General features: G+C 33.3%; 3 protein-coding genes and 2 non-coding genes across 6 annotated transcripts; 3 read left to right on the forward strand and 2 right to left on the reverse strand.

The window, feature by feature from the left end:
• The first annotated feature begins 582 nt into the window (after window positions 1–582).
• LOC114178467 (calcium-dependent protein kinase 1-like) lies at window positions 583–6,392 on the forward strand. 2 transcript variants are annotated; one of them, XM_028064391.2, is made up of 8 exons: window positions 583–1,510; window positions 2,069–2,212; window positions 2,587–2,739; window positions 3,906–4,021; window positions 4,473–4,640; window positions 5,292–5,419; window positions 5,523–5,622; window positions 5,935–6,392. In XM_028064391.2, exons 1-8 carry the CDS (start codon window positions 850–852, stop codon window positions 6,022–6,024), a joined length of 1,560 nt encoding a protein of 519 aa, XP_027920192.1. In that variant the 5' UTR covers window positions 583–849; the 3' UTR covers window positions 6,025–6,392. The 2 variants fall into 2 exon arrangements, 1 of the variants encoding a protein (XP_027920192.1); XR_003603328.2 differs by lacking the exons at window positions 5,523–5,622; window positions 5,935–6,392 and adding an exon at window positions 4,788–5,049 and having other exon boundaries at window positions 5,292–5,405.
• A 734-nt stretch (window positions 6,393–7,126) lies between these two features.
• Window positions 7,127–15,168, forward strand: LOC114178468 (potassium transporter 3-like). Its single transcript, XM_028064392.2, has 9 exons — window positions 7,127–7,376; window positions 8,123–8,366; window positions 8,466–8,714; window positions 8,831–8,881; window positions 9,704–9,964; window positions 10,044–10,096; window positions 11,437–11,551; window positions 12,689–12,943; window positions 13,615–15,168. Exons 1-9 carry the CDS (start codon window positions 7,332–7,334, stop codon window positions 14,694–14,696), a joined length of 2,355 nt encoding a protein of 784 aa, XP_027920193.1. The 5' UTR covers window positions 7,127–7,331; the 3' UTR covers window positions 14,697–15,168.
• A 1,450-nt stretch (window positions 15,169–16,618) lies between these two features.
• Window positions 16,619–16,691, reverse strand: TRNAK-CUU (transfer RNA lysine (anticodon CUU)). Its single transcript has one exon. It is a non-coding gene; the product is annotated as a tRNA-Lys (tRNA).
• A 195-nt stretch (window positions 16,692–16,886) lies between these two features.
• TRNAK-CUU (transfer RNA lysine (anticodon CUU)) lies at window positions 16,887–16,959 on the reverse strand. The gene has a single exon. It is a non-coding gene; the product is annotated as a tRNA-Lys (tRNA).
• A 2,152-nt stretch (window positions 16,960–19,111) lies between these two features.
• LOC114178270 (uncharacterized) lies at window positions 19,112–23,915 on the forward strand. The gene is made up of 4 exons (XM_028064084.2): window positions 19,112–19,588; window positions 19,900–20,055; window positions 22,762–22,833; window positions 23,023–23,915. The coding sequence occupies exons 1-4, from the start codon at window positions 19,463–19,465 to the stop codon at window positions 23,689–23,691; spliced, it is 1,023 nt and encodes a 340-aa protein (XP_027919885.1). The 5' UTR covers window positions 19,112–19,462; the 3' UTR covers window positions 23,692–23,915.
• Window positions 23,916–25,792: the final 1,877 nt, after the last annotated feature.

Raw genomic sequence — 25,792 nt, forward strand, 5'->3', positions numbered from 1 at the left:
TAAATTGAACAAACAAAATAATAACACTACAAAAATGAACTAAACCAAATCAAACCAAATCACTAAAATCTTACATTTAAGTTGTTTTGAGAACAAGTCCTACAAAAATTAAGATCAATCATCTTATTTTTGAATTATTATTCGATTTAGAGTGTGTCATGATTTTGTTATTTTTTAAAAGACGTCCAGAAGTACTCGTTTAACTTTAACTTCTAAAAGATATAGGACAATATAGAACAATTGAATTATCGAAACAAATTATATTTTATTTCCGGCTTAAGTAAATTTTATTATTTTTGAAAAATATTATGTTGACTATATTATATTAGAACAAACTAATAATAATTTATATATTAACAAATATTAATTTAAAATATAATAAAACTATTTTAAAGTTTATATAAAAACATTCATTCCGAATAAGGAAAACAAAAATAAAAAGTAACATAAAATTATCAGTGGATTTGTTTTACTGGTCTTTAAAATTTATGTTTATAAGATTATAACTGACATTATAGTTATAGTTATTTATTACATCCTGCAATACAACCTACCAAAATAACTTTCTTTGATCCATATTTTAAAGCGGAATAAGAATAGTTATGAATAATATTCTTACTACTCTAGAGGAAGTATGTCACAAAACCTAATTTTTACTAGTTTGTGTGTGTTTTTTTTCTTTAAAGTATTAATTAACACAAGATGTTTATTAATTAATAGTAATTAGCACACTAATTAACAACCAGGCAGCAAAGTCCATCTTAGTCCTTGTGCCGGCCACCTAGTTTTAAACCCCGACACATTTGGTCTTCTTCTGACCACCATAGTTCCCTTCGTTGACCCTAGACCATGGGTAACTGCAGCAGCAGCCACGGCGGCGGTGCCGCCACCACCACCACCACGTACTCCGACGACCTTCCCCGGCGCAACGGCATCACCGTCCTACCTCCGAACGCGAACCCTTCACCACCACCCCCGAAACCTCAAGCGTCGTCCTCGCTGGGCCGGGTGCTGGGCCGGCCCATGGAGGACGTCCGGTCAATTTACACCTTCGGGCGCGAGCTGGGCCGCGGGCAGTTCGGCGTGACGTACCTGGTGACCCACAAGGCCACGAAGGAGCAATTCGCGTGCAAGTCGATCGCAACGCGCAAGCTCGTGAACCGTGACGACATCGACGACATCCGGCGCGAGGTCCAGATCATGCACCACCTCACCGGCCACCGCAACATCGTGGAGCTCAAGGGCGCCTACGAGGACCGCCACTCCGTCAATCTCATCATGGAGCTCTGCGCTGGCGGCGAGCTCTTCGACCGGATTATCACCAAGGGCCACTACTCCGAGCGCGCCGCCGCCAACTCCTGCCGCCAGATCGTGACGGTGGTGCACAATTGCCACTCCATGGGCGTGATGCACAGGGACTTGAAGCCCGAGAATTTCTTGCTGCTCAACAAGGACGATGATTCCCCTCTCAAGGCCACGGATTTTGGTCTCTCCGTCTTCTTCAAGCCGGGTTAGTTAGTTACTGCAATCTGCTGGTCACTGCTCATTGATTCTGCTTGTGTTAGGTCGTGTTTGGATAATTAGTGGGAGGAGGATGTGAAGAAGATAACATGTTTTAATTATTGAATTAAGTTTTTTCTCAATTTAAAATTAATTTATTTACCCATTAGAATAAGTTTTTTGAAAATGCTAAACAAAGAAAACTCATAGATTAGGTAATGAATAAGACAATCATAATTTATGATTGAAGCTGAATTCATTTTAGTTTGACTTTATTTCTACAAGCTGTTCCACTAAACTTTATAGCAAAAAAAAAAAAAACAGAACTTTTCATGAATTAAAATTAATCTATTCACATAAGCGTTCGCATTTAACTTTTTCAAAAGTTTACTTCCACGCTTTGATATTTAAGAAACTTATTTATTTAAATTTGGTGTTTTTTCCTCCAATAAGTTATTATGAAAAAGTTAGTCTTTCTTTTTATCTCTTGCAAGTGTTTATTGTGAAATTTATTACAGTGTAGGCGTTGTTGCAATGGTTGACTTGGAGTGTTGTGTTTTGTGAACAGGAGATGTGTTTAGAGACCTTGTTGGGAGTGCTTACTATGTTGCTCCTGAGGTGTTGAAAAGAAGTTATGGGCCTGAGGCTGATATTTGGAGTGCTGGGGTTATACTCTACATTCTGCTCTCTGGTGTTCCACCTTTCTGGGCAGGTAGAACTCCTTCCTTTTTCTCCCTCGCTTTTATTTTTGAATGTGGGTAAGCTATGAACTTCTTTTGCTGACTGAAGACCATGTCGAATAAAAACCAGATATTTAGTAATTCAAATGTAAGTTTAAATCCTACATTAGGTAGAAATGAATCAACATATAAGGAAGAAGAACAACACCCCCATTGTCTTAAAGTTTCATGTTAAAGTTATTGTCGTAATCTGTGACCCCTCAGAAGAACCTATGATTGTTTTCTTGAGCTCCGAAAGGATTATGTTGGCACTTTACTGTGGAAGTTTTCTTTTCTCGTACCCTAGTGTACTCAGTTTCGAACCCTTCCAATGGTTTTCACTTTGTTTTTAATCTTTCATGTGAAGAAAATGAACAGGGTATCTTTGATGCTATTCTTCGTGGACATATTGATTTCGCATCGGATCCTTGGCCTTCCATATCAACCAGTGCCAAAGATCTGGTAAAAAAGATGCTACGAGCTGACCCCAAAGAACGACTTTCAGCAGTTGAAGTACTGAGTAAGTTAAACTCTACTCATGATCATAACTTTTTAGCTTTTGTGCCAAATGTACTTTATATTTTGTTTTAATCTCGCTGACACAGAAGAAGAGAGTCATTGTTTACCCTCATAGTGAGGTTCTGAACCTGTAGGATGGATTATGCCGTGATTCAGTGAGACCGAGATAGCTGGCGAGAGTAGGACATACGGATATCCAAAACTGTTGTTATTCGATATACAGATCTGTGATATTGTTAAGGACACTGTACTATTGGAATAGTGTGATTCGTTAAATAAAAAGAAAGACAATGAGAAATAATTGTCACATCCAAAACACTTCGACCCCCTCCTAAGAAAAGTTATGAAGAATAGAAATGTAGATTAGGACTCACTGATTCTCTCTAATAATTCCTGGATTTGCATTTTCTTCTTGCCTAATGTATATTGTGCTCTTGTTTTGTCCCTCATTAGGATAAATTATTTGGTAGGTATAAACCAATACTTGTCCTTGCCTGATCAATCTTTGTGACATGTAATTACTTATTTAATTATTTTATTTTAAATTTAATAACTTAAGTACATGACGCTTAAAGATTGATAGGGACCATAGAACAAGTGGTGGTCCAAACCACTTTATAACTTCCCCCTCGTTACACCTGTTTGATATAACGATAGAGTTACTAGTGGGAGTTTATTCTGATTATATTTTGCTTGAAAGTGCGATTGCCTCTTTTTCTCAAGCACTAACGCATCATAGTCACATTCAAACTAAAACTCTCTCGGCTGTTTACTTATTTGATTCAATCCATCATAACCTATCATACACCAATATTTTAATTTGTGTCACATATCCATACACGACACGGATCTTTATATGATACTTTAAGATATTTTATTGACATTTATCAATGAAATATCTAATTTATAATGTACTAATACTATTATGATGATAATAATTTATAATTTATGGTTTTGACAATATTTAATATGTTATTTTAATTTGGATTCATACAATAACAATCATACATTTATCATATTTTTAAGAAATTTTGTATATTTTTCAATATGTACATATCACACATTGTAACCTTTTATTTTCAAATTAAACATATAACCGTTGTATCTGATATACATATAGTATCCGTGCATCTTAGATCATAATATAATATGTTATATATGGTGCAGATCATCCCTGGATGAGAGTGGATGGAGATGCATCTGATAAGCCTCTTGATATTGCTGTTTTATCCAGAATGAAACAATTCCGAGCAATGAACAAACTAAAAAAAGTAGCCCTGAAGGTAAATCATCGGTTATCATCATTTTTTTTGTTCTCATCATGAACGTCATTATCAAGTTTTTTGTAAAATATCTGCAAACTCCACTATATTGAAATCCTTTTGGATTAAGATAGTATACGTTAATGGAAAATCCATAATATAAACAAATAAATATGTAGAGAAGGTCTTCATAGCTGACTTGGTCAAAGGATAGATGCTTTTGTTTCTTTCAGTTATACTAATACTTTCGCTGCTAGTGAATCCGTCTCCTCATATGCCAATGTAATGTAACCATTCTAATTCTGTGGAAGCAGTATATTATTTAGTTTAGCAATAATGTAGATCCGTCTTGGTGGAATTCGTTTCACACACACTTTTAGGACTTGGTTTCACACACACCCTCAGTATCCACTATTCGGATTAAATGGCTCATGAAATGAATTTTATTAATTTATAAACTATTTTATTGCAGGTTATTGCTGAAAATCTTTCTGAAGAAGAAATTATCGGCTTGAAGGAAATGTTCAAATCCATGGATACAGATAACAGTGGAACAATCACATTTGAGGAGTTGAAAGCTGGTCTCCCAAAACTGGGTAGTAAGCTTTCTGAGTCCGAAGTAAGGCAATTGATGGAAGCGGTAAGATCACTGTCCTCTTCTTTTTCGGTTGTAACTTTTCCTATTGGTTCTTCCAAAAGATTTGCACTCATTTGTTGATTACCTATTGAGAATGTTTGAAGTTTACACGATATCTCATCCTGGCTCTAAATGTGACCTGAAATACAGGTTCAGACACTACCCAAAATCTTGTCACCCAGCATGTTGTTTGAAATTGCTATTATAACATGAGCTGGCAAATCCCACAGCTAAGTTATTTTGTGTGTGTGTGAAATACTGTTAAACTCATTCTGTGCAAGCTCATCCTGTTTTGTTTATATCTGTATCGAAAATCTAGGTTTGCATTTGTGATGCACTTATGCTAAAGTCATGGAGATATTCTCCCCGTAGCTAAGTATCTTTCCGAACCCATGCACATACCATATATACGGTTAGCTCTTTCTTTGCAATATTGTCTCCTGTCCTGTAGATAATCATAAGCATGTAATCCTGTTTTGCACTTATAAAGAACTTGGTGCTTGATGCATCTATGTGCTGTGTGTAATAATATCTGAGACTGGAGATGTCAAGATGGATAATATGTTCATGGTTGCATGATATTGTAATCACTAGTCTGACACTTCCCTTGATTTTACTAATGTTTTTACATGATCGTAATTATTTGGTTCTCAGGCTGATGTAGATGGAAATGGAACCATTGATTACATTGAATTTATAACTGCTACCATGCACATGAATAGAATGGAAAGAGAGGATCATCTATATAAAGCCTTTGAATATTTTGACGATGATAAGAGCGGGTAATCTAATTTATTTTTCATTCATAATTTATTCTATAGCAGCAACATTATCACCTTAAATGTTGATTTTTGTGTTGGTTTTCTTCTTGTTGCTTCTGTTTAGTTACATCACAATGGAAGAATTGGAATCTGCCCTCAAGAAGTATAACATGGGTGATGAGAAAACAATAAAGGAGATCATTGCTGAAGTTGATACAGACAATGTAGTTACTTTCTTTTTACTCTTTTTTGCTCCCTTTATGTCCATATATTGTTTTAGCATAATCAATCACAATCACAATCACATGCAACAATAATGTCATTCTGGAAAATGCTGTAATTATATTGTTGGGTAATACTGCTTTCTTCTTTCCTTATAGAACAGGTCTAGAAATTTTCGTGTCTTTTGTTATCTAGAAAAGCGGTATTATCTTACAGGGCAACAACATTGACGGTTGTCTTAGTGCCAAATTTTATTAGTTTATGCAGTGTTGTTTAATTATCCTTTGCAATATTAACTCTCAAATTTCTTGCAGGATGGAAGAATTAACTATGATGAGTTTGTAGCCATGATGAGGAAAGGCAACCCAGACATAACCCACATAACCCAAAGACGTCGCAAATAAGTTCTGCATTACTTTGTTGAGATCAGAGTCTTTACTCGTTTTAGTATTGCGGCCTGCTATTTGATTGGGCACTTACATGATATTTGTGGGTCTAGTTGCACCAGTTTTTTTCCCTACTGCGCGAGCAGACATGAATGTGTTTTCTATTTTGTACAAATCCAAGAAAAAACAGATCCAACTTTTTTCTCTAGTGAGGTTAAGAATGTGAGACTTAGTTTCTTTTGGTTTACGTTGAGTGCTAACTTTGTATACCAGAGATAGATCCTACGGAGACATATTCGTCTTATGAATAAAGTAATCTGAGAATGTGGATATGTCCCAAGGGCCGAATCAGGTATAATTTATAATTAAGTTGATTGATTCTTCAATATGTGAATCATGGCCTGCATGCAGTGTGAGAATGTGGATATGCATTTCTCGAATTAGGCTATTTATTGACTGAATTTTATTTTTGTGAATAATATTGTTCAAGTAAACTTAAATAATCTAAATATGATTATAATTGGTTTTCAGTAAGGTTGTATACTGTAAAATTAAATGAATACGTGTAAAAGATTATATTTGTGGTATTTGTAGAAGTGTAGAACTAATTTTGCGAAAAAAAGGTGTAATTAATTTCCTAAAGACAACTCCTTAAATATGAGCTCTCTATTTGTAAGATTTTTTAGCTAACTTTTACACTGAATTAGTTAAAAATAATAAATTTATCTAATTTTAATTTTTTTTCAAAATTATTCTTGTATATTATAAAATGAAGTAGTTGGGATAGATTTGATATTTATGATTCTTTATATTTTCAAATCAGAGAGATAAACTTTTGTGATTTATTTTAAATCTTTAATTAAGAGCGTTTTAGAAAAAAAAAATCAATACATCATTCAATTAAAATACAAATAATTTTCTGAAAAAAAAAGAAGATTATAAATAAGACAAGGATTATATATTAAGAATTGCTTCCAAGTTAACTTGCATCGCCATTAATGACTTTGAATTAAAGGTAAAAGTTTAGATTATATTACAAATAATATAATAGTTCATATCAATTTAGTTTTTTTTTTTATGTAATTTGGTTATATGTGCCTAAATTGTAACTCAGACCGAGGATCGGTAGGTTGAGATATTACAGGACACTCTTACCACGACATCTTGCAAAAGGAAAAACTAAGTTTCCTGCGTAAATACTAATAAAATAATCAAACACGGTCTACATTGGAGGCAATTTCGCCGCGGTTCCAATACAGTTGGAGTGTATTTTTCCTTTCCAAAAGCGAGCGCAACGAAACTCTTGTTCTGTTTTCTTCTTCGCTATGAGCTCAGATGCGAGTAGAGAACAAGGTGCATCATCAACCGTGGTACATTTTCTCCTCTCTTTTTTTCCTCAATTCAGACACTGACTTAACCACAAAATATATTACAAACGTTTTCCTATGCTTCTGGAACTTTCTTCGCCTGTTTTCCGTTTTTATCAGATTCGATTTTCGGAGAATAGATGGAATTCTAATGAATGAAGGCGTATTGAATAAGCACTGTTTGTGTCGAATTTTTCCGTATAGAGACAATGTGCAAAGTGAAAATGAGATTTGTTGTTTGAAACTCCGTCGTCAATCTAAACGTGGATAACTGGCCTGAAAACGGAATATGGTTTGGCTGTATAGTTTGGAAATTTACTAGGCATAGTAGCAATCACAGGCAAATATATTTTTCGTCAGAAAACGAGAAAGAGATGCGAGTTGTTGTGTGGAGAGTATGGTGAATGTATGCTACGTTGGTAGAAGCTTGGGAAATGAAAATGGAATTCTTCTTGAACACAATTTGCTTTAGTGTATCGAATGCTATATTGGTAGAAGCGTTTTATTTAATATTCGTGTTCTTCTGCTTTTCTTTTTTCTTTTATTATTTGGTGGAAAATGAGCAAACTTATCATAGTTGTATGTATGCCTGCGCGGAAGAAAAGGAAATAGGAAAAAAGCATTAAATATCTATATAATCTATTATTTTGTTCATTGCTTTCCCTTCGAACCTAAATGTTGTTTTATTAAAAAACTTGAAGTCCTTATATATGTTCATAATATTTTTGTTTTTTTTTCTCAACTAACAGGTAGAGCGGAAATTTCAATGTAGCACACTTTTGTTTTTGGCATACCAAAGTTTTGGCTTTTTGTTTGGTGACTTGAGCCTATCCCCACTTTATGTATATCAAAGTATTTTTTCTGAAAGACTAAAACAAGTCCAGAATGAAGATGCAATATTTGGCGCATTTTCTTTAATATTTTGGACTCTTTCAATTGTTTCTTTGTTGAAGTATGCAGTTATTCTTTTAAGTGTAGATGATAATGGCGAAGGTAAGGACTGCTTTGCTTTATTTTTCTGTCAAACTAAGGTCCTTTTTTTACTCATTACTATAATTATTGTGCTAATGCTAGTACATGCAACACGTACAGGGGGAATTGTTGCTTTGTATTCACAGCTTTGCAGAAATGCAAAATTTTGTTTGCTTCCTAATCATCAAGCTTCTGATGAGGAGCTTTCTACATATCTCAAACTTGGTTCCTCAAATAGAAGTATACCACCATCTCCTTTGAAAAGATTCATTGAGAAACACAAGAGCACAAAGAAGGCTTTGCTTATTTTCTTTTTACTGGGTGCTTGCATGGTAATTTGTGTTGGTGCACTCATGCCTGCCATTTCTGGTAACTTTACATTTTTCTCATTACAAATATGTTATTGTGTCTGGTGGTACAACTTATCTGATTTGATGTTTTACGATTGCATCAGCTATATTGCTAATACGAATTCTATCCTGCAGTTCTTTCATCCATTAAAGGCCTGGAAATTGAAGCAAAGATTACAAACAAAAGTAAGTGGGAACGATGCTAATCTTCCTCCAAACAGTGTCTAATACTCAGAGCTTAAATGATCTACATGAATAACCCGCTAGGTTTGGCTAGTTTGCTCAAGCTCTTACGTTCAAACCTTGTTAGCATCATTGTACACACAAAAAGTCTAAATGAATTAAATCAACATACTAATAAATTAATACATACAGACTATATAGAAAAAAAGGTAACATAGAGTGGAATATTAAATCATGGAACGTACTTCAGAAACTGTCATTGTTACTTAAAAATAAAGTGATATTTAGGACCTTGACATAGATAACTCCCCTTATTTTATCCCAAGCTTATTATATGGTGCATGCGTTAATTAAAAAAAAAAAAGAAAAAGAAGTAACAGTCTCTTGATTACGTTGTGCATTTATGAGCTTCTTTATGAAAGGTTGAATTGAGTTTGCTTTTCATTGTTCTTCAGCATAAGCAAAATTACTTGGGAACAGCACATCTTGATTACATAATCATATTTGGAGGCTCAAGATTGGTTTTATTTAGTTTTAATAATGATAATTGGTGTATGATTGTATCTTGTATAATAAAGATTTGTTCTCATGATGACAATTGAGAACAATTCTCACTTGACGTTTGTTAGACGCTACTGGTCCTATATTACTTCCTTGAAAAATATGCATTTTTTCTATCAGAACATATGTATATATCATTTCATAGGCGTGGTCTCGTATTTCCTGTGCTCTACTGATTGGACTTCTTGTTATGCAACATATGGTTCCTACAATGTTGCATTTTGTATTTTTTCTAACAAAACTTACGTATATACTCTTTCATAGGTGTGCTGTCTCGAATTTCCTGTGTTCTAGTGATTGGACTCTTCGTTATGCAACACCGTGGCTCCTACAAGGTTGCTTTTGCATTTCCTCCCATAATCATTCTATGGTTACTTACTATTTTCATGATTGGCATTTACAATATCATCAAGTGGAACCCACGAGTATATGGGGCTCTTTCTCCGCTCTATATTTACAAGTTCTTTAGGCTTACAGGAAAAGGTGGTTGGGTTAATCTTGGAGGAGTATTTCTGTGCGTTACAGGTCTGCATCTCTTTTAAATTCAAGTTCTGCTTAAGCCTTATGCTTTCCAAATTCATTATGTTTTTCTTGTCATCTCCAGGAACTGAAGCTATGTTTGGAGACCTTGGTTACTACAGACAAACACCTTTAAGGGTATGTGAGGCCAATAAGTATTAAGTTGGCTTTGATTTCACTGTTAACTTCCAATGTTGTGTTCACGAATGACCCTCCTAATAGATAATACCCAAGAATTGTTAGTAATAGTATGTGTACTAAGTTGTAATAAACTTTAGACTTTTGATGTGCCTATTAAGTGAAATAGTTTATGGTATTATGCTACTAAAGAACTGAACAGCAGATTGAAAGATACCACAACATACTAATTTGTATTATACTCATATATTAGTATTGAAAAGACAAACCTTTGTTTATAATGCATAACAAGTGATGGAATATAGGTGATGTAGAATTTAGGTTGGGAAGAGAAAGAAACAGAAAGACAGGGGAAAAAAGACGGGAAAGGTGGAAGAACAAAATAGATAGGGTTGAGAGAAGAGGAGAGAAACAGAGAGGTCAAAGAAACTGTGCACTGCACTTGATTGTCATTTCAATCTAGATTCAACTGTCCAGAATACAACAACCTACGTCACTTTTAGACATACCAAACAACTATGAACTAACAATAGCTTACTAACTAACTAACTAACCTCCTTCTCTTATTTATATTTACATATCAAAAAGGTTTCTTAACCTGTATGTCAATAACATTTAGAAACTGATTCTTTGATTTGTTATCTAGAACTTTTTGGCTAAAGTGGAACATGCGAAATTCAAACTTTGAGTTGATTTACCTGTTTAGTAATGTATTACATAGTGTAGACAACAAACTCTCAATCTTATGAAAAAACTTTATTCAACTCTTGTGTTGTCGTTGTTCATTCATAGAATTCACAATACAAGTTATAGACTCCTATTTCTGATCATTGTATTCAAAACAGTTAGTACACTAACTACCCACACAACAGCTAGTACATTAACTACTCACAAAGACTAACTCATTTACTACCTACAATGGCTAATTCATTAACTACCATTAAGACTTCAATGGCTAATTCATTTAAGTTTATGCTAAACCCAAACCATAGAACTTACTTTCATCTGTGGCCCTGTATTATTCAACAATTATCAACTCCAAACACAAGCATCAACTTAGAAAAGAAAATTCTTCCTTTCACATATAAGACTATATAGACTTTCTCAGAAAGCCTCATCCCCCATAACAACTAACTTCTTAACTATTTTTATTTTTAAATTTCTTTCTATAATACACTTTACCCCTCTCATTACTTCCTTGCCTAACCCTTTGCATAATATATTGAGGTCGTAATAGTGATTCCTCATTTTAAACAGAGTTATAACTTTTAGATTGATTTTATTTTTGAAAATGATTGTTGTAATTTTTATAATTGTTATTGCTCCCCATTACTGTGCAGATTGCATTTTGTTGTGTCATTTACCCATGTTTAGTTCTTCAATACATGGGGCAGGCTGCTTTTCTTTCCAAGAATTTATCTGCAGTGCATATAAGCTTTTATGCTTCTATTCCAGGTCAGTTAATGTAAATACTATGAATAAAATATCTCTGATGGGCCTTGTAGAATTCTAGAAGAACGTGGAATTGTATTATCTTTTTGCTTCTTGTCTCAAAATGTCTATTATGAACTTATGCCAACACTGACAAGTTGCAAGTATTAGATACAAGTTGTGGCTCTCCCTGACCAATTTAGGTGGGACAATTTTGAGAGATAACTTTAACCTTTGAGATTATTATTCTAACAATGAAATATTTTGTGTGAATTCTATTTAGGGTGGATGTTTTACTGTGTATTTTTTCTTCATAGCATGTTTTTAATGAACTTTAACTTTTTCTTATGTAAGTTGGTTTCATTTACATGTTTTATTTCTATGAATTATTATTAATTTATTATGATTTCCTAATTTGAAAAAGTGATATGTATCACATCTTGCTTAAGGTTATTGTTTCAATGTTCTATAAATTAGACCATTTTGTGACACTATCTTTTTCTAACTGAATCACAACCTCTAACTAGAATGTATTTAATCTTATGTTGATCAGAAAAACCTGAGTTCTTGTACATGCACTGTACTACTTTTAATTTAGGGCAGAAGTTGGTGAGCAAATTGGTAGATCAGTTCCATTTCCTACTACTATTATTCAATGTATCAAAGCCATTGTCAATGAGTTTAGCTTAACACTATTTGATAATTTTGGAGATAAACCCTAGCCAGTGGGTTTATTGTTCCTTGTGGTTTAGTACTTCTTTTAGCATTTTCCTATAAAAGAACCACTTAGACGACGGTCCATGCGTATAATTATCTCAACTTTTCACGTTAGTGTGCCGTGTATATATGCTTTTAGTGGAATAAAATCACCATTTACTTTTAGTATTTGTATCTTGTACGCAAGATACTTACTTTAACGGTTAATGAAGCGAAATAATTGAGCTGGTACTTGTCTTGTCATATGTTTTTTATAAGACTGCAATACTTGCTTTCTAGTATCCGTAATATATTTCAGAATGTTTTTGTCATTTTTGTAGATGTTCTATTTTGGCCAATATTTTTGGTGTCTGCTTTGGCGTCTTGTCATGTTTTTTATAAGACTGCAATACTTGCTTTCTAGTATCCGTAATATATTTCAGAATGTTTTTGTCATTTTTGTAGATGTTCTATTTTGGCCAGTATTTTTGGTGTCTGCTTTGGCGGCAGTAGTTTCAAGTCAGGCTGTCATTGCTTCAGCATTCTCAACAGTCCAACAATGCCATGCATTTGAATGTTTCCCTCGAGTAAAGGCAGTGCATTCCAGAAGGTGGATCCCTGGTCAGACATATATACCGGAGATAAACTGGATTCTTATGATAATAAGTTTGGCTGTGACAGTTGGTTTAGGAGACATAAACAGAATAGGACATGCTTATGGTAAGTTGACAGAGCACCAATTGGTTGATTGGAGAATATTGATGTTGGATCACAAAATACAATGAAGTTTGTTGGTCCAAAATCGTAGACTACTACAGAGATGAATTCTCTGTATAAATTACTAGAAATCAGAACAAATGTTTCCCCCTAATTCCCCTATTACACACAAATTTAGTATAATGTATTCTAATTTTCTGTCCTAAGCTGTCTTCATCAAAGTTACTATTTATTTTAATATTATTTGATATGCAAATATGATTAAGTTGTGATTCATTGGCTCTATAAAGCTTTACATTCTCAATTTATAATGCCATCTATTTCAAAAATAGTAACCTTTACTGGAAGAGAAAATTAACATAATTCTGATCCACTGTCTGCATTAGAAATCTCTAAATTGTTCATCAATCGCGTAGTACAACATTATTAGAAGAGTTGACTATGATATTAGCTTCCCAAGAGTTTAAGCTTTTTTTATGATCTTGCAGCACAATATTGAATGCTAGGGTAGAAGTTACGCTAACAGTGAAACAAAATTAATCTTATTTTGCATGATTATGTGTTATAGATGGTTCAACGATTATTTGTGAAAATACACTCATGTTCTGGGTCATTTTATATTCACTTTTTTTTTCAGATCACGATTCTTAGTAACATCATCCTTTTGTTTGCAGGGATTGCACATCTGATTATTGTGTTTGTGACCACATTTTTGACATCACTAGCCATCATCCTTGTATGGAATCAAAGTCTTATAATTGCTCTGGCGTTTGCTTTATGCTTTGGTTCGATAGAGATTCTCTTCCTGTCATCATATAGCCTGAAAATCCTTAAAGGTGGCTGGATTCCACTCGTGCTTTCTGCAGTATTCATGGTTGTAATGTATGCGTGGCATTATGGTTCCAGGAAAAAGTATTTATTTGACATGCATAACAAAGTTTCAACAAGGACCATCCTTGCATTAGGTCCAAGTCTTGGGATAGTTAGAGTTCCTGGAATGGGCCTTATCTACACTGGATTGGCTACTGGAATCCCTGCCAGTTTTACTCATTTCTTGACAAATCTGCCAGCTTTCTACCAAGTGGTTGTTTTTGTTTGTGTTAAGACTGTACCTGTGGCTTGTGTGCCACGTGAGGAACGTTACCTCATTGGTCGAATTGGTCCGAAATCTTACCGATTGTATCGATGCATTGTCCGAAATGGTTATAAAGATGTGTGCAATCACGAAAATGATTTTGAAAATGAACTGGTGATGAACATAGCTGAATTCATTCAATTGGAAGCAGAAGGTTACTCTGGAAATGCAGAAGGTTCAGCGGATGGACGGATGGCGGTGGTGAGAACATCAGGGAAGTTTGGGACACGATTGCTGATGTCGGAATCTTCTGCTTTTCAGGAAGGAGCTTTGACCGTTACTAGCAGTAAATCTCCAATATTGAAGAGGCTGCAGGCCATGTATGAGCGGGAATCTCCTGAACTCATCACTAGACAACGAATTCGATTTGAGTTGCAAAATGTAATATATAATGACCCACGGGTCAAGGAAGAACTCATGGAACTGATAGAAGCCAAACGCACTGGAGCAGCGTATGTAATTGGTCATTCTCACGTGAAGGCCAAGTGGAACTCACCATTTGCAAAGAAGTTTGCTATCGACCTCTACTCTTTTCTCCGGAAAAATGGTCGAGCACCTGTTGTAGGACTAAACATTCCTCCCATTTCTCTGATCAAGGTTGGAATGAATTACCATGTGTAACATAAGTTGTGACTGTGTTTTGACTGGGGATGTAATCTATGCAAGCCAGAAAAGAATGCCTCTTAGGCTTCCACGACTGGCTACATTATGCTACGTTGGCGGATTTCACTTCAATGGATTTCACTCAATAATACTCGGGTCGGTTTTTTTAGCTATATGGTGTACTTTTATGGGTAAATTAACAACTTTTGAGTTTATTACAAATGTTGGAGTAAGTAGTGTTCTTTGCCTGTAATTTCAAAATAGGCAACAAATAAGTCATGCACTAGGCTGACGACACGTCCAGAAATCAAAATTCGTGTTCCAAGGTACGACTCTCTTTACTATAGTGGTGGTCATTGAATATGAATTGTAATTTTTTTCTAGATTTGAAGTCGTGTCTTGTAAGCACGTAAAACTACAATATCAGTTCTCTCCACAATACGCGTTTTTAACTCAATGAAAGTTGTGTCCACTTCACACTTTAGTTCAATTTTTAACATTGAAAGTTCTGTTCACTGTACACGATTCTATATAAATTGTGATCTCCCTTCTTATTTTTCTTTTAATTGCATGTATTTTGTGATACTCACGGGTATGTATGGTCACAAAACAATATAAATTAGTTGGCTTTTATTTTTATTTTTTAACAAAGAGATTGAAAAATTAAAATGTTGTGTATGAGTATAAAATGGTTAAAAAGTTTATATTTTGTTTAGGTAAAAAAATATGAAATAGAAATTACTTACTTTTGTAAGTAATTATATGGTTTATTAAAATAATAATATAATTTAAATTTGATTTAAGCATTATTGATTTTAAAGAGTTCTTCGAAACAAAATTACTCAAAGAATTAAATTTTATTAATTGCAATTGGTGAAGATTACAATGATGAAATTTTTATTCTTGGACAATTTTTTTATGACATTTATTGTGATATTAGGAGTGTTTTAAAAATGATAAAAACAAAACATCCACCGTGGGACTTGAACCCACAACCACAAGGTTAAAAGTATTATACTTTACCAACTAAGCTAGACAAGTCTTTATTTTTAAGGTTTGGTAACTAAAGAGACATCTTAGGGTTTGTTATAACCCATTCCTCCTAAAATTAGTAGGTTTTATATATTTTCTTCTTAACTACGACCTAGTACGACCTAGAAATCATGTGATGATATCTTTTACTCCCGTCATATCTTCTAGTCCATTCCTCCTAAAATTAGTGAGTTTTCTCTTTGTTTTTTCTTAACTATGGTCCACTACGACCTATAAGGCAAACAAAATCTGTAAAACAATAAAAACAAACTCGACCCACGACCACAAGGTTAAGAGCCTTGCACTCTACCAACTGAGCTAGACGGGCCTAAAATTAAGGTTAAGAGTCTTGTGCTCTACCAACTGAGCTAGACGAACCTTTGTTTTTAGGGTATGATAATTAATGACAAATGTTAACTAAGGTCCAATATGACCTAGAAGTCATGTGGTAAATCTTTTACCACTGTCATATTTCTTAGCCCATTCCTCCAAAAAACAGTGGACTTTCTCTTTTTTTTTTGTTCTTAACTACGGTCCATTACGACCTAGAAGACAAACAAAATATGTAAAACGATAAAACACAAACCTGACCCACGACCACAACGAACCTTTGTTTTTAGGCTCTGGTAACTAATGACAAATGTTAACTAAGGTCCAATATGACCTAGAAGTCATGTGGTAAATCTTTTACCACTGTCATATTTCTTAGCCCATTCCTCCAAAAAATAGTGGACTTTCTCTTTTTTTTTTGTTTTTAACTACGGTCCATTACGACCTAGAAGGCAAACAAAATATGTAAAACGATAAAACACAAACCCGACCCACGACCACAACGAGTTACCACTATCATATTTCTTAGTCCATTCATCTATAAAGCAAACAAAACCTGTAAAAGGATAAAAACAAATCGCCCACCGTGGGGCTCAAACCCACGACCACAAGGTTAAGAGCCTTGCGCTCTACCAACTGAGCTAGATGGGCCTTTCTTTTTAGAATTTGGTAACTGATGACACATGTTAACTACTGTCCAGTACGACCTAGAACCCATGTTGTAAATCTTTTACCTTTGTCATATTTCTTATTCCTACCAAAATTAGTGGGTTTTCTCTTCTTCTTTTTTTAACTATGGTCCACTATGACCTATGAAACAAAACTTGTAAAAGGATAAAAACAAATCGTCCACCGTGGGGCTCAAACCCACGATCACAAGGTTAAGAGCCTTGCGCTCTACCAACTGAGCTAGACGGGCTTTTGTTTTTAGGGTTTGGTAGTTAATGACACATGTTAAGTACGGTCCACTACGACCTAAAAGGCAAACAAAACTTGTAAAATGATAAAAATAAAACAACCACCATGGGACTCGAACCAACGACCACAAGATTAAAAGCCCTGTGCTCTACTAACTGAACTAGACAAGCCTACGATTCTATTTGTCCAAAATTAGTGGCTAAGAAGAAATCTTGAAGCTACAAGAAGGAATAAAGAAACTACTAATCCCATTATGTTTTCTAGTAGTTCAAAATTAGTAGGTACGAAGAAATCTTGGAGCTACAGGAATAAATCCCCATAAAACTACTAACCTGCTGTACAAACAAATTGAGTTAGACGAACATATGATTTTTGGTAGTTCAAAATTAGTGAATTTTTCCTTTTTTCTTATATGAATCACTACGGTTCATAAGTCAAATAAACATGTAAAACAACAAAAACAGAACACTTCTAATTTCTTTTATTTGTGTTTATTTATAATTTTGTAATGTGATTTTTATTTTACACTTAAATCTACTTTGATCTCCATAGTTTAAAAATGTAGTTTTGGTCTAAAATATTTTTTAATAGCACATTTAGTCCTCTAATTTTAATTACAAAAAAATGTTAGCATTTTTTCTATTACAACCCTGTTAAAATTTATTAAAAAATTAAGAAAATATTGACATGTAACTAAATTTGTTTATTTTAGAAAACTGAACCTCTAAATATGCAATACATATTTATATTGACCAAAATTATTGGACGAAAACGGAGTCTAAGCTTCGTGTTTAACTTCAAACTTCACAATTTATTTAGTTTCTAGTTATAATATTTATAGAAAATACAGAAAAAATTATTCAGGATGAATTGTGTGTTGTGTTCTAAATAATATTATTTCTACAAATCTTTTCATACACGACATATGTACGAAAGGTTTAAAAGATTGTCTTATAATTAATTATAAATTTCTTGTAAGAAGTTGAGTTATAAATTTTATTAAGGTTAAATATGGTTTTATCCCTCACGTTTAAAGTTTTATTGAATTTTGAAATTAGTCTTTCTTCAAAATTTTATATCAATTTAGTCTTTTATCTTTACGTGGATTTAGTTTTTGTTATAAAATTTTGTTAAGTTTATTTGACATTTTAAATGTATTTTATGATAATATTTGAGTTAAAATTAAAGCGAAAATGTGTCAAACGGTGTAAACAATTTAAATACTACCACAAAATGCACTTGAAACGTCAGATTAACTTAATAAAATTTGGTTAAAAGATTAAATTCATGCATTTTTAGAGATGAAGAACTAAATTAGTCAAAATTTTTTAAAGAGGGACTAATTTCAAATTTCACTGAAACTTGAGGGACCAAAAACATATTTAACCCTTTTATTAATCTTGTGTTTGAACGAATAATTTTAAGTGAATAATTTATTTTTTAGGAAATTTAGTATGCTTTGTGGTATTATATATCGTTTAGATAAGAAATTCAGGAAAAAAACAATTTTAAAAATGAAAAAAAATATTTTTTTAATAGAATTTTAAATTCTGAAAAAAAATGAATTTTTTATGTTATTGCTTTGGTATTTTTACATAATTATATTTTTTGAAATAGTAAATATTTTTGAATTTTGAATATTTAAAAATTAGTAATATTTTTTTTTATAAAATTTTAATGTTAACAATTCAGTTTTTAAAGACATTTAAAAAGAATGCATGCAGTATAAATCTAGTGTTCCTATTCAAATAAATAAATTAATAAAATAATTTAAATTGATTTCTCCAAAAAAAATTTAAAAAAAGATTAAATTTAAATGCAAGTAATTCAACTTTCCAAGTCCATGATATTTTAAAAATTTCAATGAAACAGTTAAATAAATCAATTTGATGTATATTTAACAAATATTTCATTTCAAACATATCACCATGTAGTGTTTCAACCTCTCTCTGATGAGTTGGATTACCCTCCATATTATTTATATGCAAAAATCAATCGAAACAAATCTTTATATTATTTTTTCTAATAGGATAATGATTTTTATAATTAGTTTGGTTGGTAAATACTAAATACCCACCCACCCAGAAGCATGATTTTTTTTTTTTTTTGTATTTGTACGAGATTCAATAGTATTTGTGAGCATTAATATTCCCAATTTCCCATTGGCTATAGTTGCTAGATGCTACATCAAATCTGGTGAGAAAGTTCCTTCTTTTTTTCAAAACCCTCATAAATTTGGGGTCAGAATTGAACACCACAGGTAGAACGGGATATACCATTTCAATGACTCTGGCCAGGAAACAAGCTTAACCTTGGTCGCTGTCTTTTCTTCTCCTTGGATGGAACAAACTAGAAATGGGAAGAGAAGTTTGAATTCACATTCTCCTAGCTACCTTCTTCTCCTAACCATAAACAACCAATCCCCAAATATTAAAGCTTTTTTGTTGATGTAAGGGACTAATTAGGAGGGTGGTGTTTGGGTTATTAGCCCTTAGGGTTTATAAATGTTGAGTACCTCTTCTTATTCTGCCTTTAGTCGCTCCTTTCTTCCGATTAAGGGTTTTCCTCGACCCGTCGCACTACGTCCTTTTCATCGGATCTTGGAATCCCATGCCAAGTCTCCAAAAAATGTAAGCATTATGTGATACTTCTTGAAACTTGTGTTTTTTATTTTCTCTTTTATGTATGTTTCTGTTATTTGCTGTTGGAATTATTTATTATATTTTTTTAGAGCTGCGAAGAGAAAAAAAAGGGGTTTGGAAAATTTCTTACCTTTGTCCCTATGAACCTGGGAATCTGAATCCTCTATGATTCGTTGTTTTTGTGGGGGCTGATGAGTTTTCTTTCGGTGCATGCACACACACACACACATATATAGTCAGACCAATTGTCTGAGCTAGTTCTGCTTTGCTGTTTTCATTTTTTGGTCCTTTCCTTGCAGAGATTGAGTATTCAGTGCTTTAGGCACGATCATCTTTCTCCAGAAACACCCCAACCTGAAGTTATAGAGCACTATTTTCATGAGGAACTGGTGCAATCTGAATTCAGTGACTCCAGTGCTGTCACCAAGAGAGACTGGAAATCATCCCTTCAGAAGGTCACATGCTTATTGTTTACTCTTATGACAAATGTTTTTCCATTTTCTACGTCGATTGCTTGTGTAGTAATTTAAAGTTTGGTAGTCATATCGATGAACATGTGTGCTAGTGAACGAAATTGAAATCTGCAGCTGATCCCTACCGTCAAGTTTCATGGTTATGGCATGTCAAGTAAAATTCACTCACACTAATTAACGATAAGTAAAATTTGGGATGTTGCGATAGAAGTAGCATTCATATGTGTTTTAAAATCAATAGAGCTAAGTAATTATTTGGTATGATCTGCAGTTATGAGGAATTACTTAATGTTCTATTCTGCATCCCTACTTATAGATTCTAGTTTGCATTTGCTAAGCTTAACATATATGAATATGAGGGTTGCTCTCACTGCATTGGGTAGGTGGTACTTGAAAAATAATATTCAAACTCTTTAGAGCTTAATTGCTTGAGAGACAACTCTCTGTAGATGTATATTTATGTACATGAACAACTACAATCATATCACTTGATTCCAAGGATGACAACTAGATTGAAAAGAGGAAAATAATCTATATATAGTAAGTGTCTAAATTTGGCAAGCTAATGGACATTTAATTAAAAATATTCGACATTATTCCTGAAGCTAGAACTTATAAATATATGCTTCCATCTTTTTAGTTGTCACATACAAACTATGCCCAGGGCCACCCAGAGAAATTTAGTGAAGATGTTTGCTACTTACATACAAACTATCCAATATCACTTTGTAAGGATACTATCTTGATATCGAGTTGATGAAATGGTCAATGGTCAATGGTGAGTGGCTGTTGTGGAAAGAAAAGAGAAACAAAAATCTTAGAAACCAGGGACCTTATCCATGTAATCTTGACTGAAAATTTTAGTGTACCCTTTAGCAACAAGGCAAGTCTTTTGGTCTGTCAGTTGCTCCACCATGCCCGATTTTAGCATAAACCTGTAACAATCAGTCCATAGAAATTTTTAATACACCTGTAACACGTTACATGGCCGCGGTGCCCGTCACAGGTGAACATTGTAATGCAAGTGTACATTTATATACATGAACAAATATATTCATATCCCATGATTACAGGGGTTATTACTAAAATGATACAAAAGGCAAATAATATATTAGCAGCAAATGTCTAACTTAAGGAAGCTAATTATATTCAATAGTGACAATAAGTTGATAATCTATAAAATGCATTGCTTTAGTAATTTCGTGATACCTAATGCATTTCTTTCTTGATGCCAATCACCCTTTGACCCTCAATCTAACATTAGGATTCTGAAAGCCCGAAATAAGCTTGGTCGATAGTTTAGTTCTTCCTGTGTATTAAAAGAAATACTTGTCATCAGGCATCTGTTTTGTTGGAATTCTGTGAACAGACTTTGTCAATTAAGTACCATTTAGTCACTCTGTGAAAGTGACGGGGTATGGAATTATGTGACGTGGCTATGAGGTGAATATCTGCCTTTATTTATGCAATTTACTGAGAAAAAAAGTGTGATTTTCTTTGTCATGCCAAATGTTTGGTTTGTAGTGTTGTACAGCGTGCTGACATACAATATATCAAGAGAATAGAATATTTACTTTTATATCCATTGGAATTTATGGATGAGAAGAGAGTGTGGTTGGTTGATTGTATAGGCTTAGTTTATTTATTTATTTTTGTTCCTTTTATGTAGGATAAATGTAGGATTTTAGACTTAATAGGTTGGAATAAGGTTTTCGGTTTGATTCATGGTAGATTATAAATTAATTGGTGTATATGGAATGGAGATGAGAGTGATTTGCAGGGAATATGGGTGTTTTAGGGTCAGAATAGTGATTGTTTGAGTGCTGTGTGCGGTACCTGCATTACCTGGATTTTGATTTTTGATTTTAGGGCAAATTGATGGAAGAATGAAGTAGGATTTTGTTGTGGTAATCTATCACAATATCTGATAGGGCTGAAGATGAGCATAACAGATACCCAGGAATTAAAGTGTTTGCCTCTCATAACCAAGATTGTAGTTTTTTTTTTCTTTTTTTTTTTTTGCTTCTCATGATCAGTCTATTGTAAGAAAGCATTACATCTGTCAACACTGACCTCAAACTTTTATGAAATGAAAAGGAGTAAACCCAAATCCAATAGACTCTAGTATTACTAAACCTGTAAGAAAACTTCAATGAAACAAAACTGAGAGAAGATAAACATGAAAAGTCGTAGATTACCTTCACGATTGAAGCTGTAAAATAAATACCTCTAAATGATTATGGTCTAGTAAATTGATGAAATAATTCAGCTGGTACCATTGTTGTTAGCCATGGCAGAATGGTATGGCAGATAGCCTATCTGTGAAGGGAGAGGTCTAGTATGCGGCACCATAGGCCACAATTGCATGTTTCTGTCGTTAATTTTTTGGCCTTTTGTCGAATCCCCTATTTATAACATTGGTTAGCACTAAATTTGAAACTGAACTAGAATATTAGAATGATTTGCTCTGTAAACTTAATGATTCTTGATTTTAGTTCATCTGCGTCATACTTGTTTGTCAGTTAAAATATACGAAGCTTTAGATGGTATTTGCATGTGGAAATATCAAACATGCATCATCGCAATGGACAACAGAGTATTGTACAACATTTTTAATGAAATAAAATGTTATATTTTAAGTGTTATCTCATGTCAATCGGTTTACCAAAATACTTGTTTTATTTTCAGGCTGCAAATGAAGTATTCAAGGTAATTGGTTATCCATGGGTTGTGCCATGGACTGCAATGACTATATTACAAGTAAGTGTTTCTGAAACTTTGAACATAGATTTCTCTTTCATATATCAATTCCCCAGTTAAAAACTTATTGATACATGTGATGAGAGTGGAATGGAGATAAAATGGTTCTTGACCCAATTGAGATTAATTAAAATTGTAAGCAATAAACGGTCAACATGAGCTTGTGACACGCAACATCATATGATGCAGGTTATGCTTCTTTGGACGACAGCATTTTGGTTTATAGGATCTTGGATGATTCCTTTTGCAGCCCATATAACTGGCTTTAGCAAGGAGTCTTTAACATTTAGAGGGCAAGCACTATTCAGCCTGGTTACCGATGTAACTGAAGGACTTGCCGGAGTTGCAATTCTTCTTCGCTGTCTTTCTCGATTTCGGCCTCTTCCACCGGACTGGTTCAGGTTTAGCCTGAAAGGCAATTGGCAATTAGATGTGATCATGGGATGTCTCATGTTTCCACTTGTGAATCGGCTGTCACAGTTCAACCTGGACCTACTACCCCTTTTACCCTCTACACCTGTCACCCTTTCTAGTGTTGAACAATCAATAAGGGCAAGGGATCCGGTGGCAATGCTATTGTATGCAACTGTTGTATCAGTGTGTGCTCCTGTATGGGAAGAGATAGTTTTCCGTGGCTTTCTACTCCCATCCCTCACCAAATACATGCCAGTGTGGTGTGCAATACTGGTAAGTTCAATTGTCTTTGCGCTTGCACACTTCAACATACAGAGGATGCTGCCCCTTATATTTCTTGGCATGGTGATGGGTGTGATATATACACGGTCAAGGAATTTACTGCCACCAATGCTGTTGCATAGTCTTTGGAATGGTTTTGTCTTCTTAGATTTGATGAAATAGCTTCTTCCAAGTTGTGATTGTGTAGGTAGAATTGCAAGCACTAGGATGCGGGCTTATGCTTTGGATCAGCATCTTCACAAGTAAACGCTGACCAAGTGCATGTGCTAGGAGTAACATCAGTTAATGTACTCTTACAGTTGTACATTGTAAAAAAACAGAGCCCCACTTTTGTCCATATCTGTGATGATATTTGACAGGTATAATTAAAACAATCTATTGAGTAACCCCTTTCCCTTTTCTGTGAACATTAATTTTGGCTCACATGACGCTCAATGACGGTTCTATTTTATATTCTGAAGAAGCTCATCCTTTAGAATTAATCTTATGATAATGAAAAGTACACTACAGATGAACTGACTCCATAGTTGGTTATTTAACACCAGTCTAATGTCTAGGGAACCTTTCAGGTCTCTCGGGTATACCAGTTATAAAGGAAAATATATATGGAATTAATTATGGGATTAACATGATAAACAAGGTTATTGGAGTGTCATTATATCGTTATTAAGGTAAAAATTCATCCAAGAACTTATGAATATGGCATGTGAGACATTTAAGACTTTTGAATTGTTATATTTTATGTGACCGAACGCGTTGACCGACGGAGGGAACGATCGATCAACTTCAAATGAATAGCGGAGAGGAAGACAAACATCAGTGCGATCTTAGCCATACAAGAACAACCTTCCATCTTAAAATTTCTTAACCAACTTCCTAAAAGATATGTTTATTTTATAAATATTTTAAACTTATTTATACAATAAAATACATTTTTATTAAAATAATGTACCATTTAATCTTCATTTTTCATTGATTTCTTCTCTTTTCTTTATTTATTTTTCTTTCACCTTATTACTTGTTAGGAAACAGTGGTGGTGCTAGTTTCCATATCTGGCACAGTGCAGAGCCAATGTATCTATCTTCACAGAAAGCATGCACCAATCAAATTGCCTGATCACTTTGATATATATATATATATATATATATATATATATATATATATATATATATATATATATATATATATATATATATATATATATATATATATATATATATATATATATAGTGGAGCATTTTGCCACAACTTACAATGCATTTTCCTCCCACTTGACCAATTGATAGATATGTACTTTTTTTATTCCCTTCATTAAGTGATATTAATATTATAGATGATAATTTTTATTAAAAAATTACTTCATTACTTGTGTATGATCAAATCGCAAACAATAGTTTATGTATACTACCTCTAGTCTTTTCCATAAGAAGCTTTAGGTTTTATTTAGCATTTTGAAGAAGCTAATTTTTTTATATAAATAAGTGTACCAGTTCTTAATTAAATAAATAATTTTTTAAAAATAAAATTTTTTTCTATAAAAATTAAGTTTTAGAAGTTTAGTGTAATTAGTTTTAATTTTCATGTAAACTAATATTAATTTATAAAAAAGAAATATAGTATGTACTATCAATCTACTGCATACAAAAACTAGAAGGATTATTATAATGTAGTTTATGACTCTGATTCTTTCTAGATGCAGCCATTCAGTTCAACTGAATAAGTGACGACCACATTCACCTGCATTTACGTTTTCAATCAATAATTTTATTTTTTGTGTTTATTATCAGAACGCAACTTTCTGTTTTTAGTATTATTTGAATATAACATCTAATCACGTAATTCTCAAAAGATTCGAAACAAAATACTTGCTAAAAAAGAGAGATTCAAAACCTACAAATAGCAAATGTTCAAGGTATTTACATCTATAATACGTTACAACAAGTTTTTACAATGGACATTTAAAACATATGTTAGTAGAGAGTACTAGAATTTTTTAAATTAAAGTTGTGTAAAAAAGTAATGATTTGAAAACAGTATAGTGGGTCATCAAATTTATTTATAAATTTTCAAAAAGTACAATCAGAAAAAAGATAAGAAAACAAGATAATGCGTATTAACATAGTAAAAAATATTAAGTTCTATAACAGTTATTTGAAAAAGATTGCAATGTTTAAGTATAGTGAAGACATACATTATACACATGTCTTGAACGAATGGTGATGTATATGGATGCTCAAGTATTGGAAAACACTCAACCATTCA

This window comes from Vigna unguiculata, chromosome 3 (assembly GCF_037176805.1).
Source record: "Vigna unguiculata cultivar grain cowpea cultivar isolate G323 ecotype 2 chromosome 3, ASM3717680v1, whole genome shotgun sequence".
In the NCBI taxonomy this organism is placed as follows: Eukaryota; Viridiplantae; Streptophyta; class Magnoliopsida; order Fabales; family Fabaceae; genus Vigna; species Vigna unguiculata.

Bases quoted from the DNA above. Each gene is read 5' to 3' on its own strand.
- LOC114178467 (XM_028064391.2), top strand. From the start codon at position 850: ATGGGTAACTGCAGCAGCAGCCACGGCGGCGGTGCCGCCACCACCACC. The intron at 2,213-2,586 runs GTAGAACTCCTT...TTTCATGTGAAG, and splicing joins TGTTCCACCTTTCTGGGCAG to AAAATGAACAGGGTATCTTT. The intron at 2,740-3,905 runs GTAAGTTAAACT...TATATGGTGCAG, and splicing joins TTCAGCAGTTGAAGTACTGA to ATCATCCCTGGATGAGAGTG.
- LOC114178468 (XM_028064392.2), top strand. From the start codon at position 7,332: ATGAGCTCAGATGCGAGTAGAGAACAAGGTGCATCATCAACCGTG. The intron at 7,377-8,122 runs GTACATTTTCTC...CTCAACTAACAG, and splicing joins AAGGTGCATCATCAACCGTG to GTAGAGCGGAAATTTCAATG. The intron at 8,367-8,465 runs GTAAGGACTGCT...CAACACGTACAG, and splicing joins TGTAGATGATAATGGCGAAG to GGGGAATTGTTGCTTTGTAT.
- LOC114178270 (XM_028064084.2), top strand. From the start codon at position 19,463: ATGTTGAGTACCTCTTCTTATTCTGCCTTTAGTCGCTCCTTTCTTCCG. The intron at 19,589-19,899 runs GTAAGCATTATG...CTTTCCTTGCAG, and splicing joins ATGCCAAGTCTCCAAAAAAT to AGATTGAGTATTCAGTGCTT. The intron at 20,056-22,761 runs GTCACATGCTTA...TTTTATTTTCAG, and splicing joins GGAAATCATCCCTTCAGAAG to GCTGCAAATGAAGTATTCAA.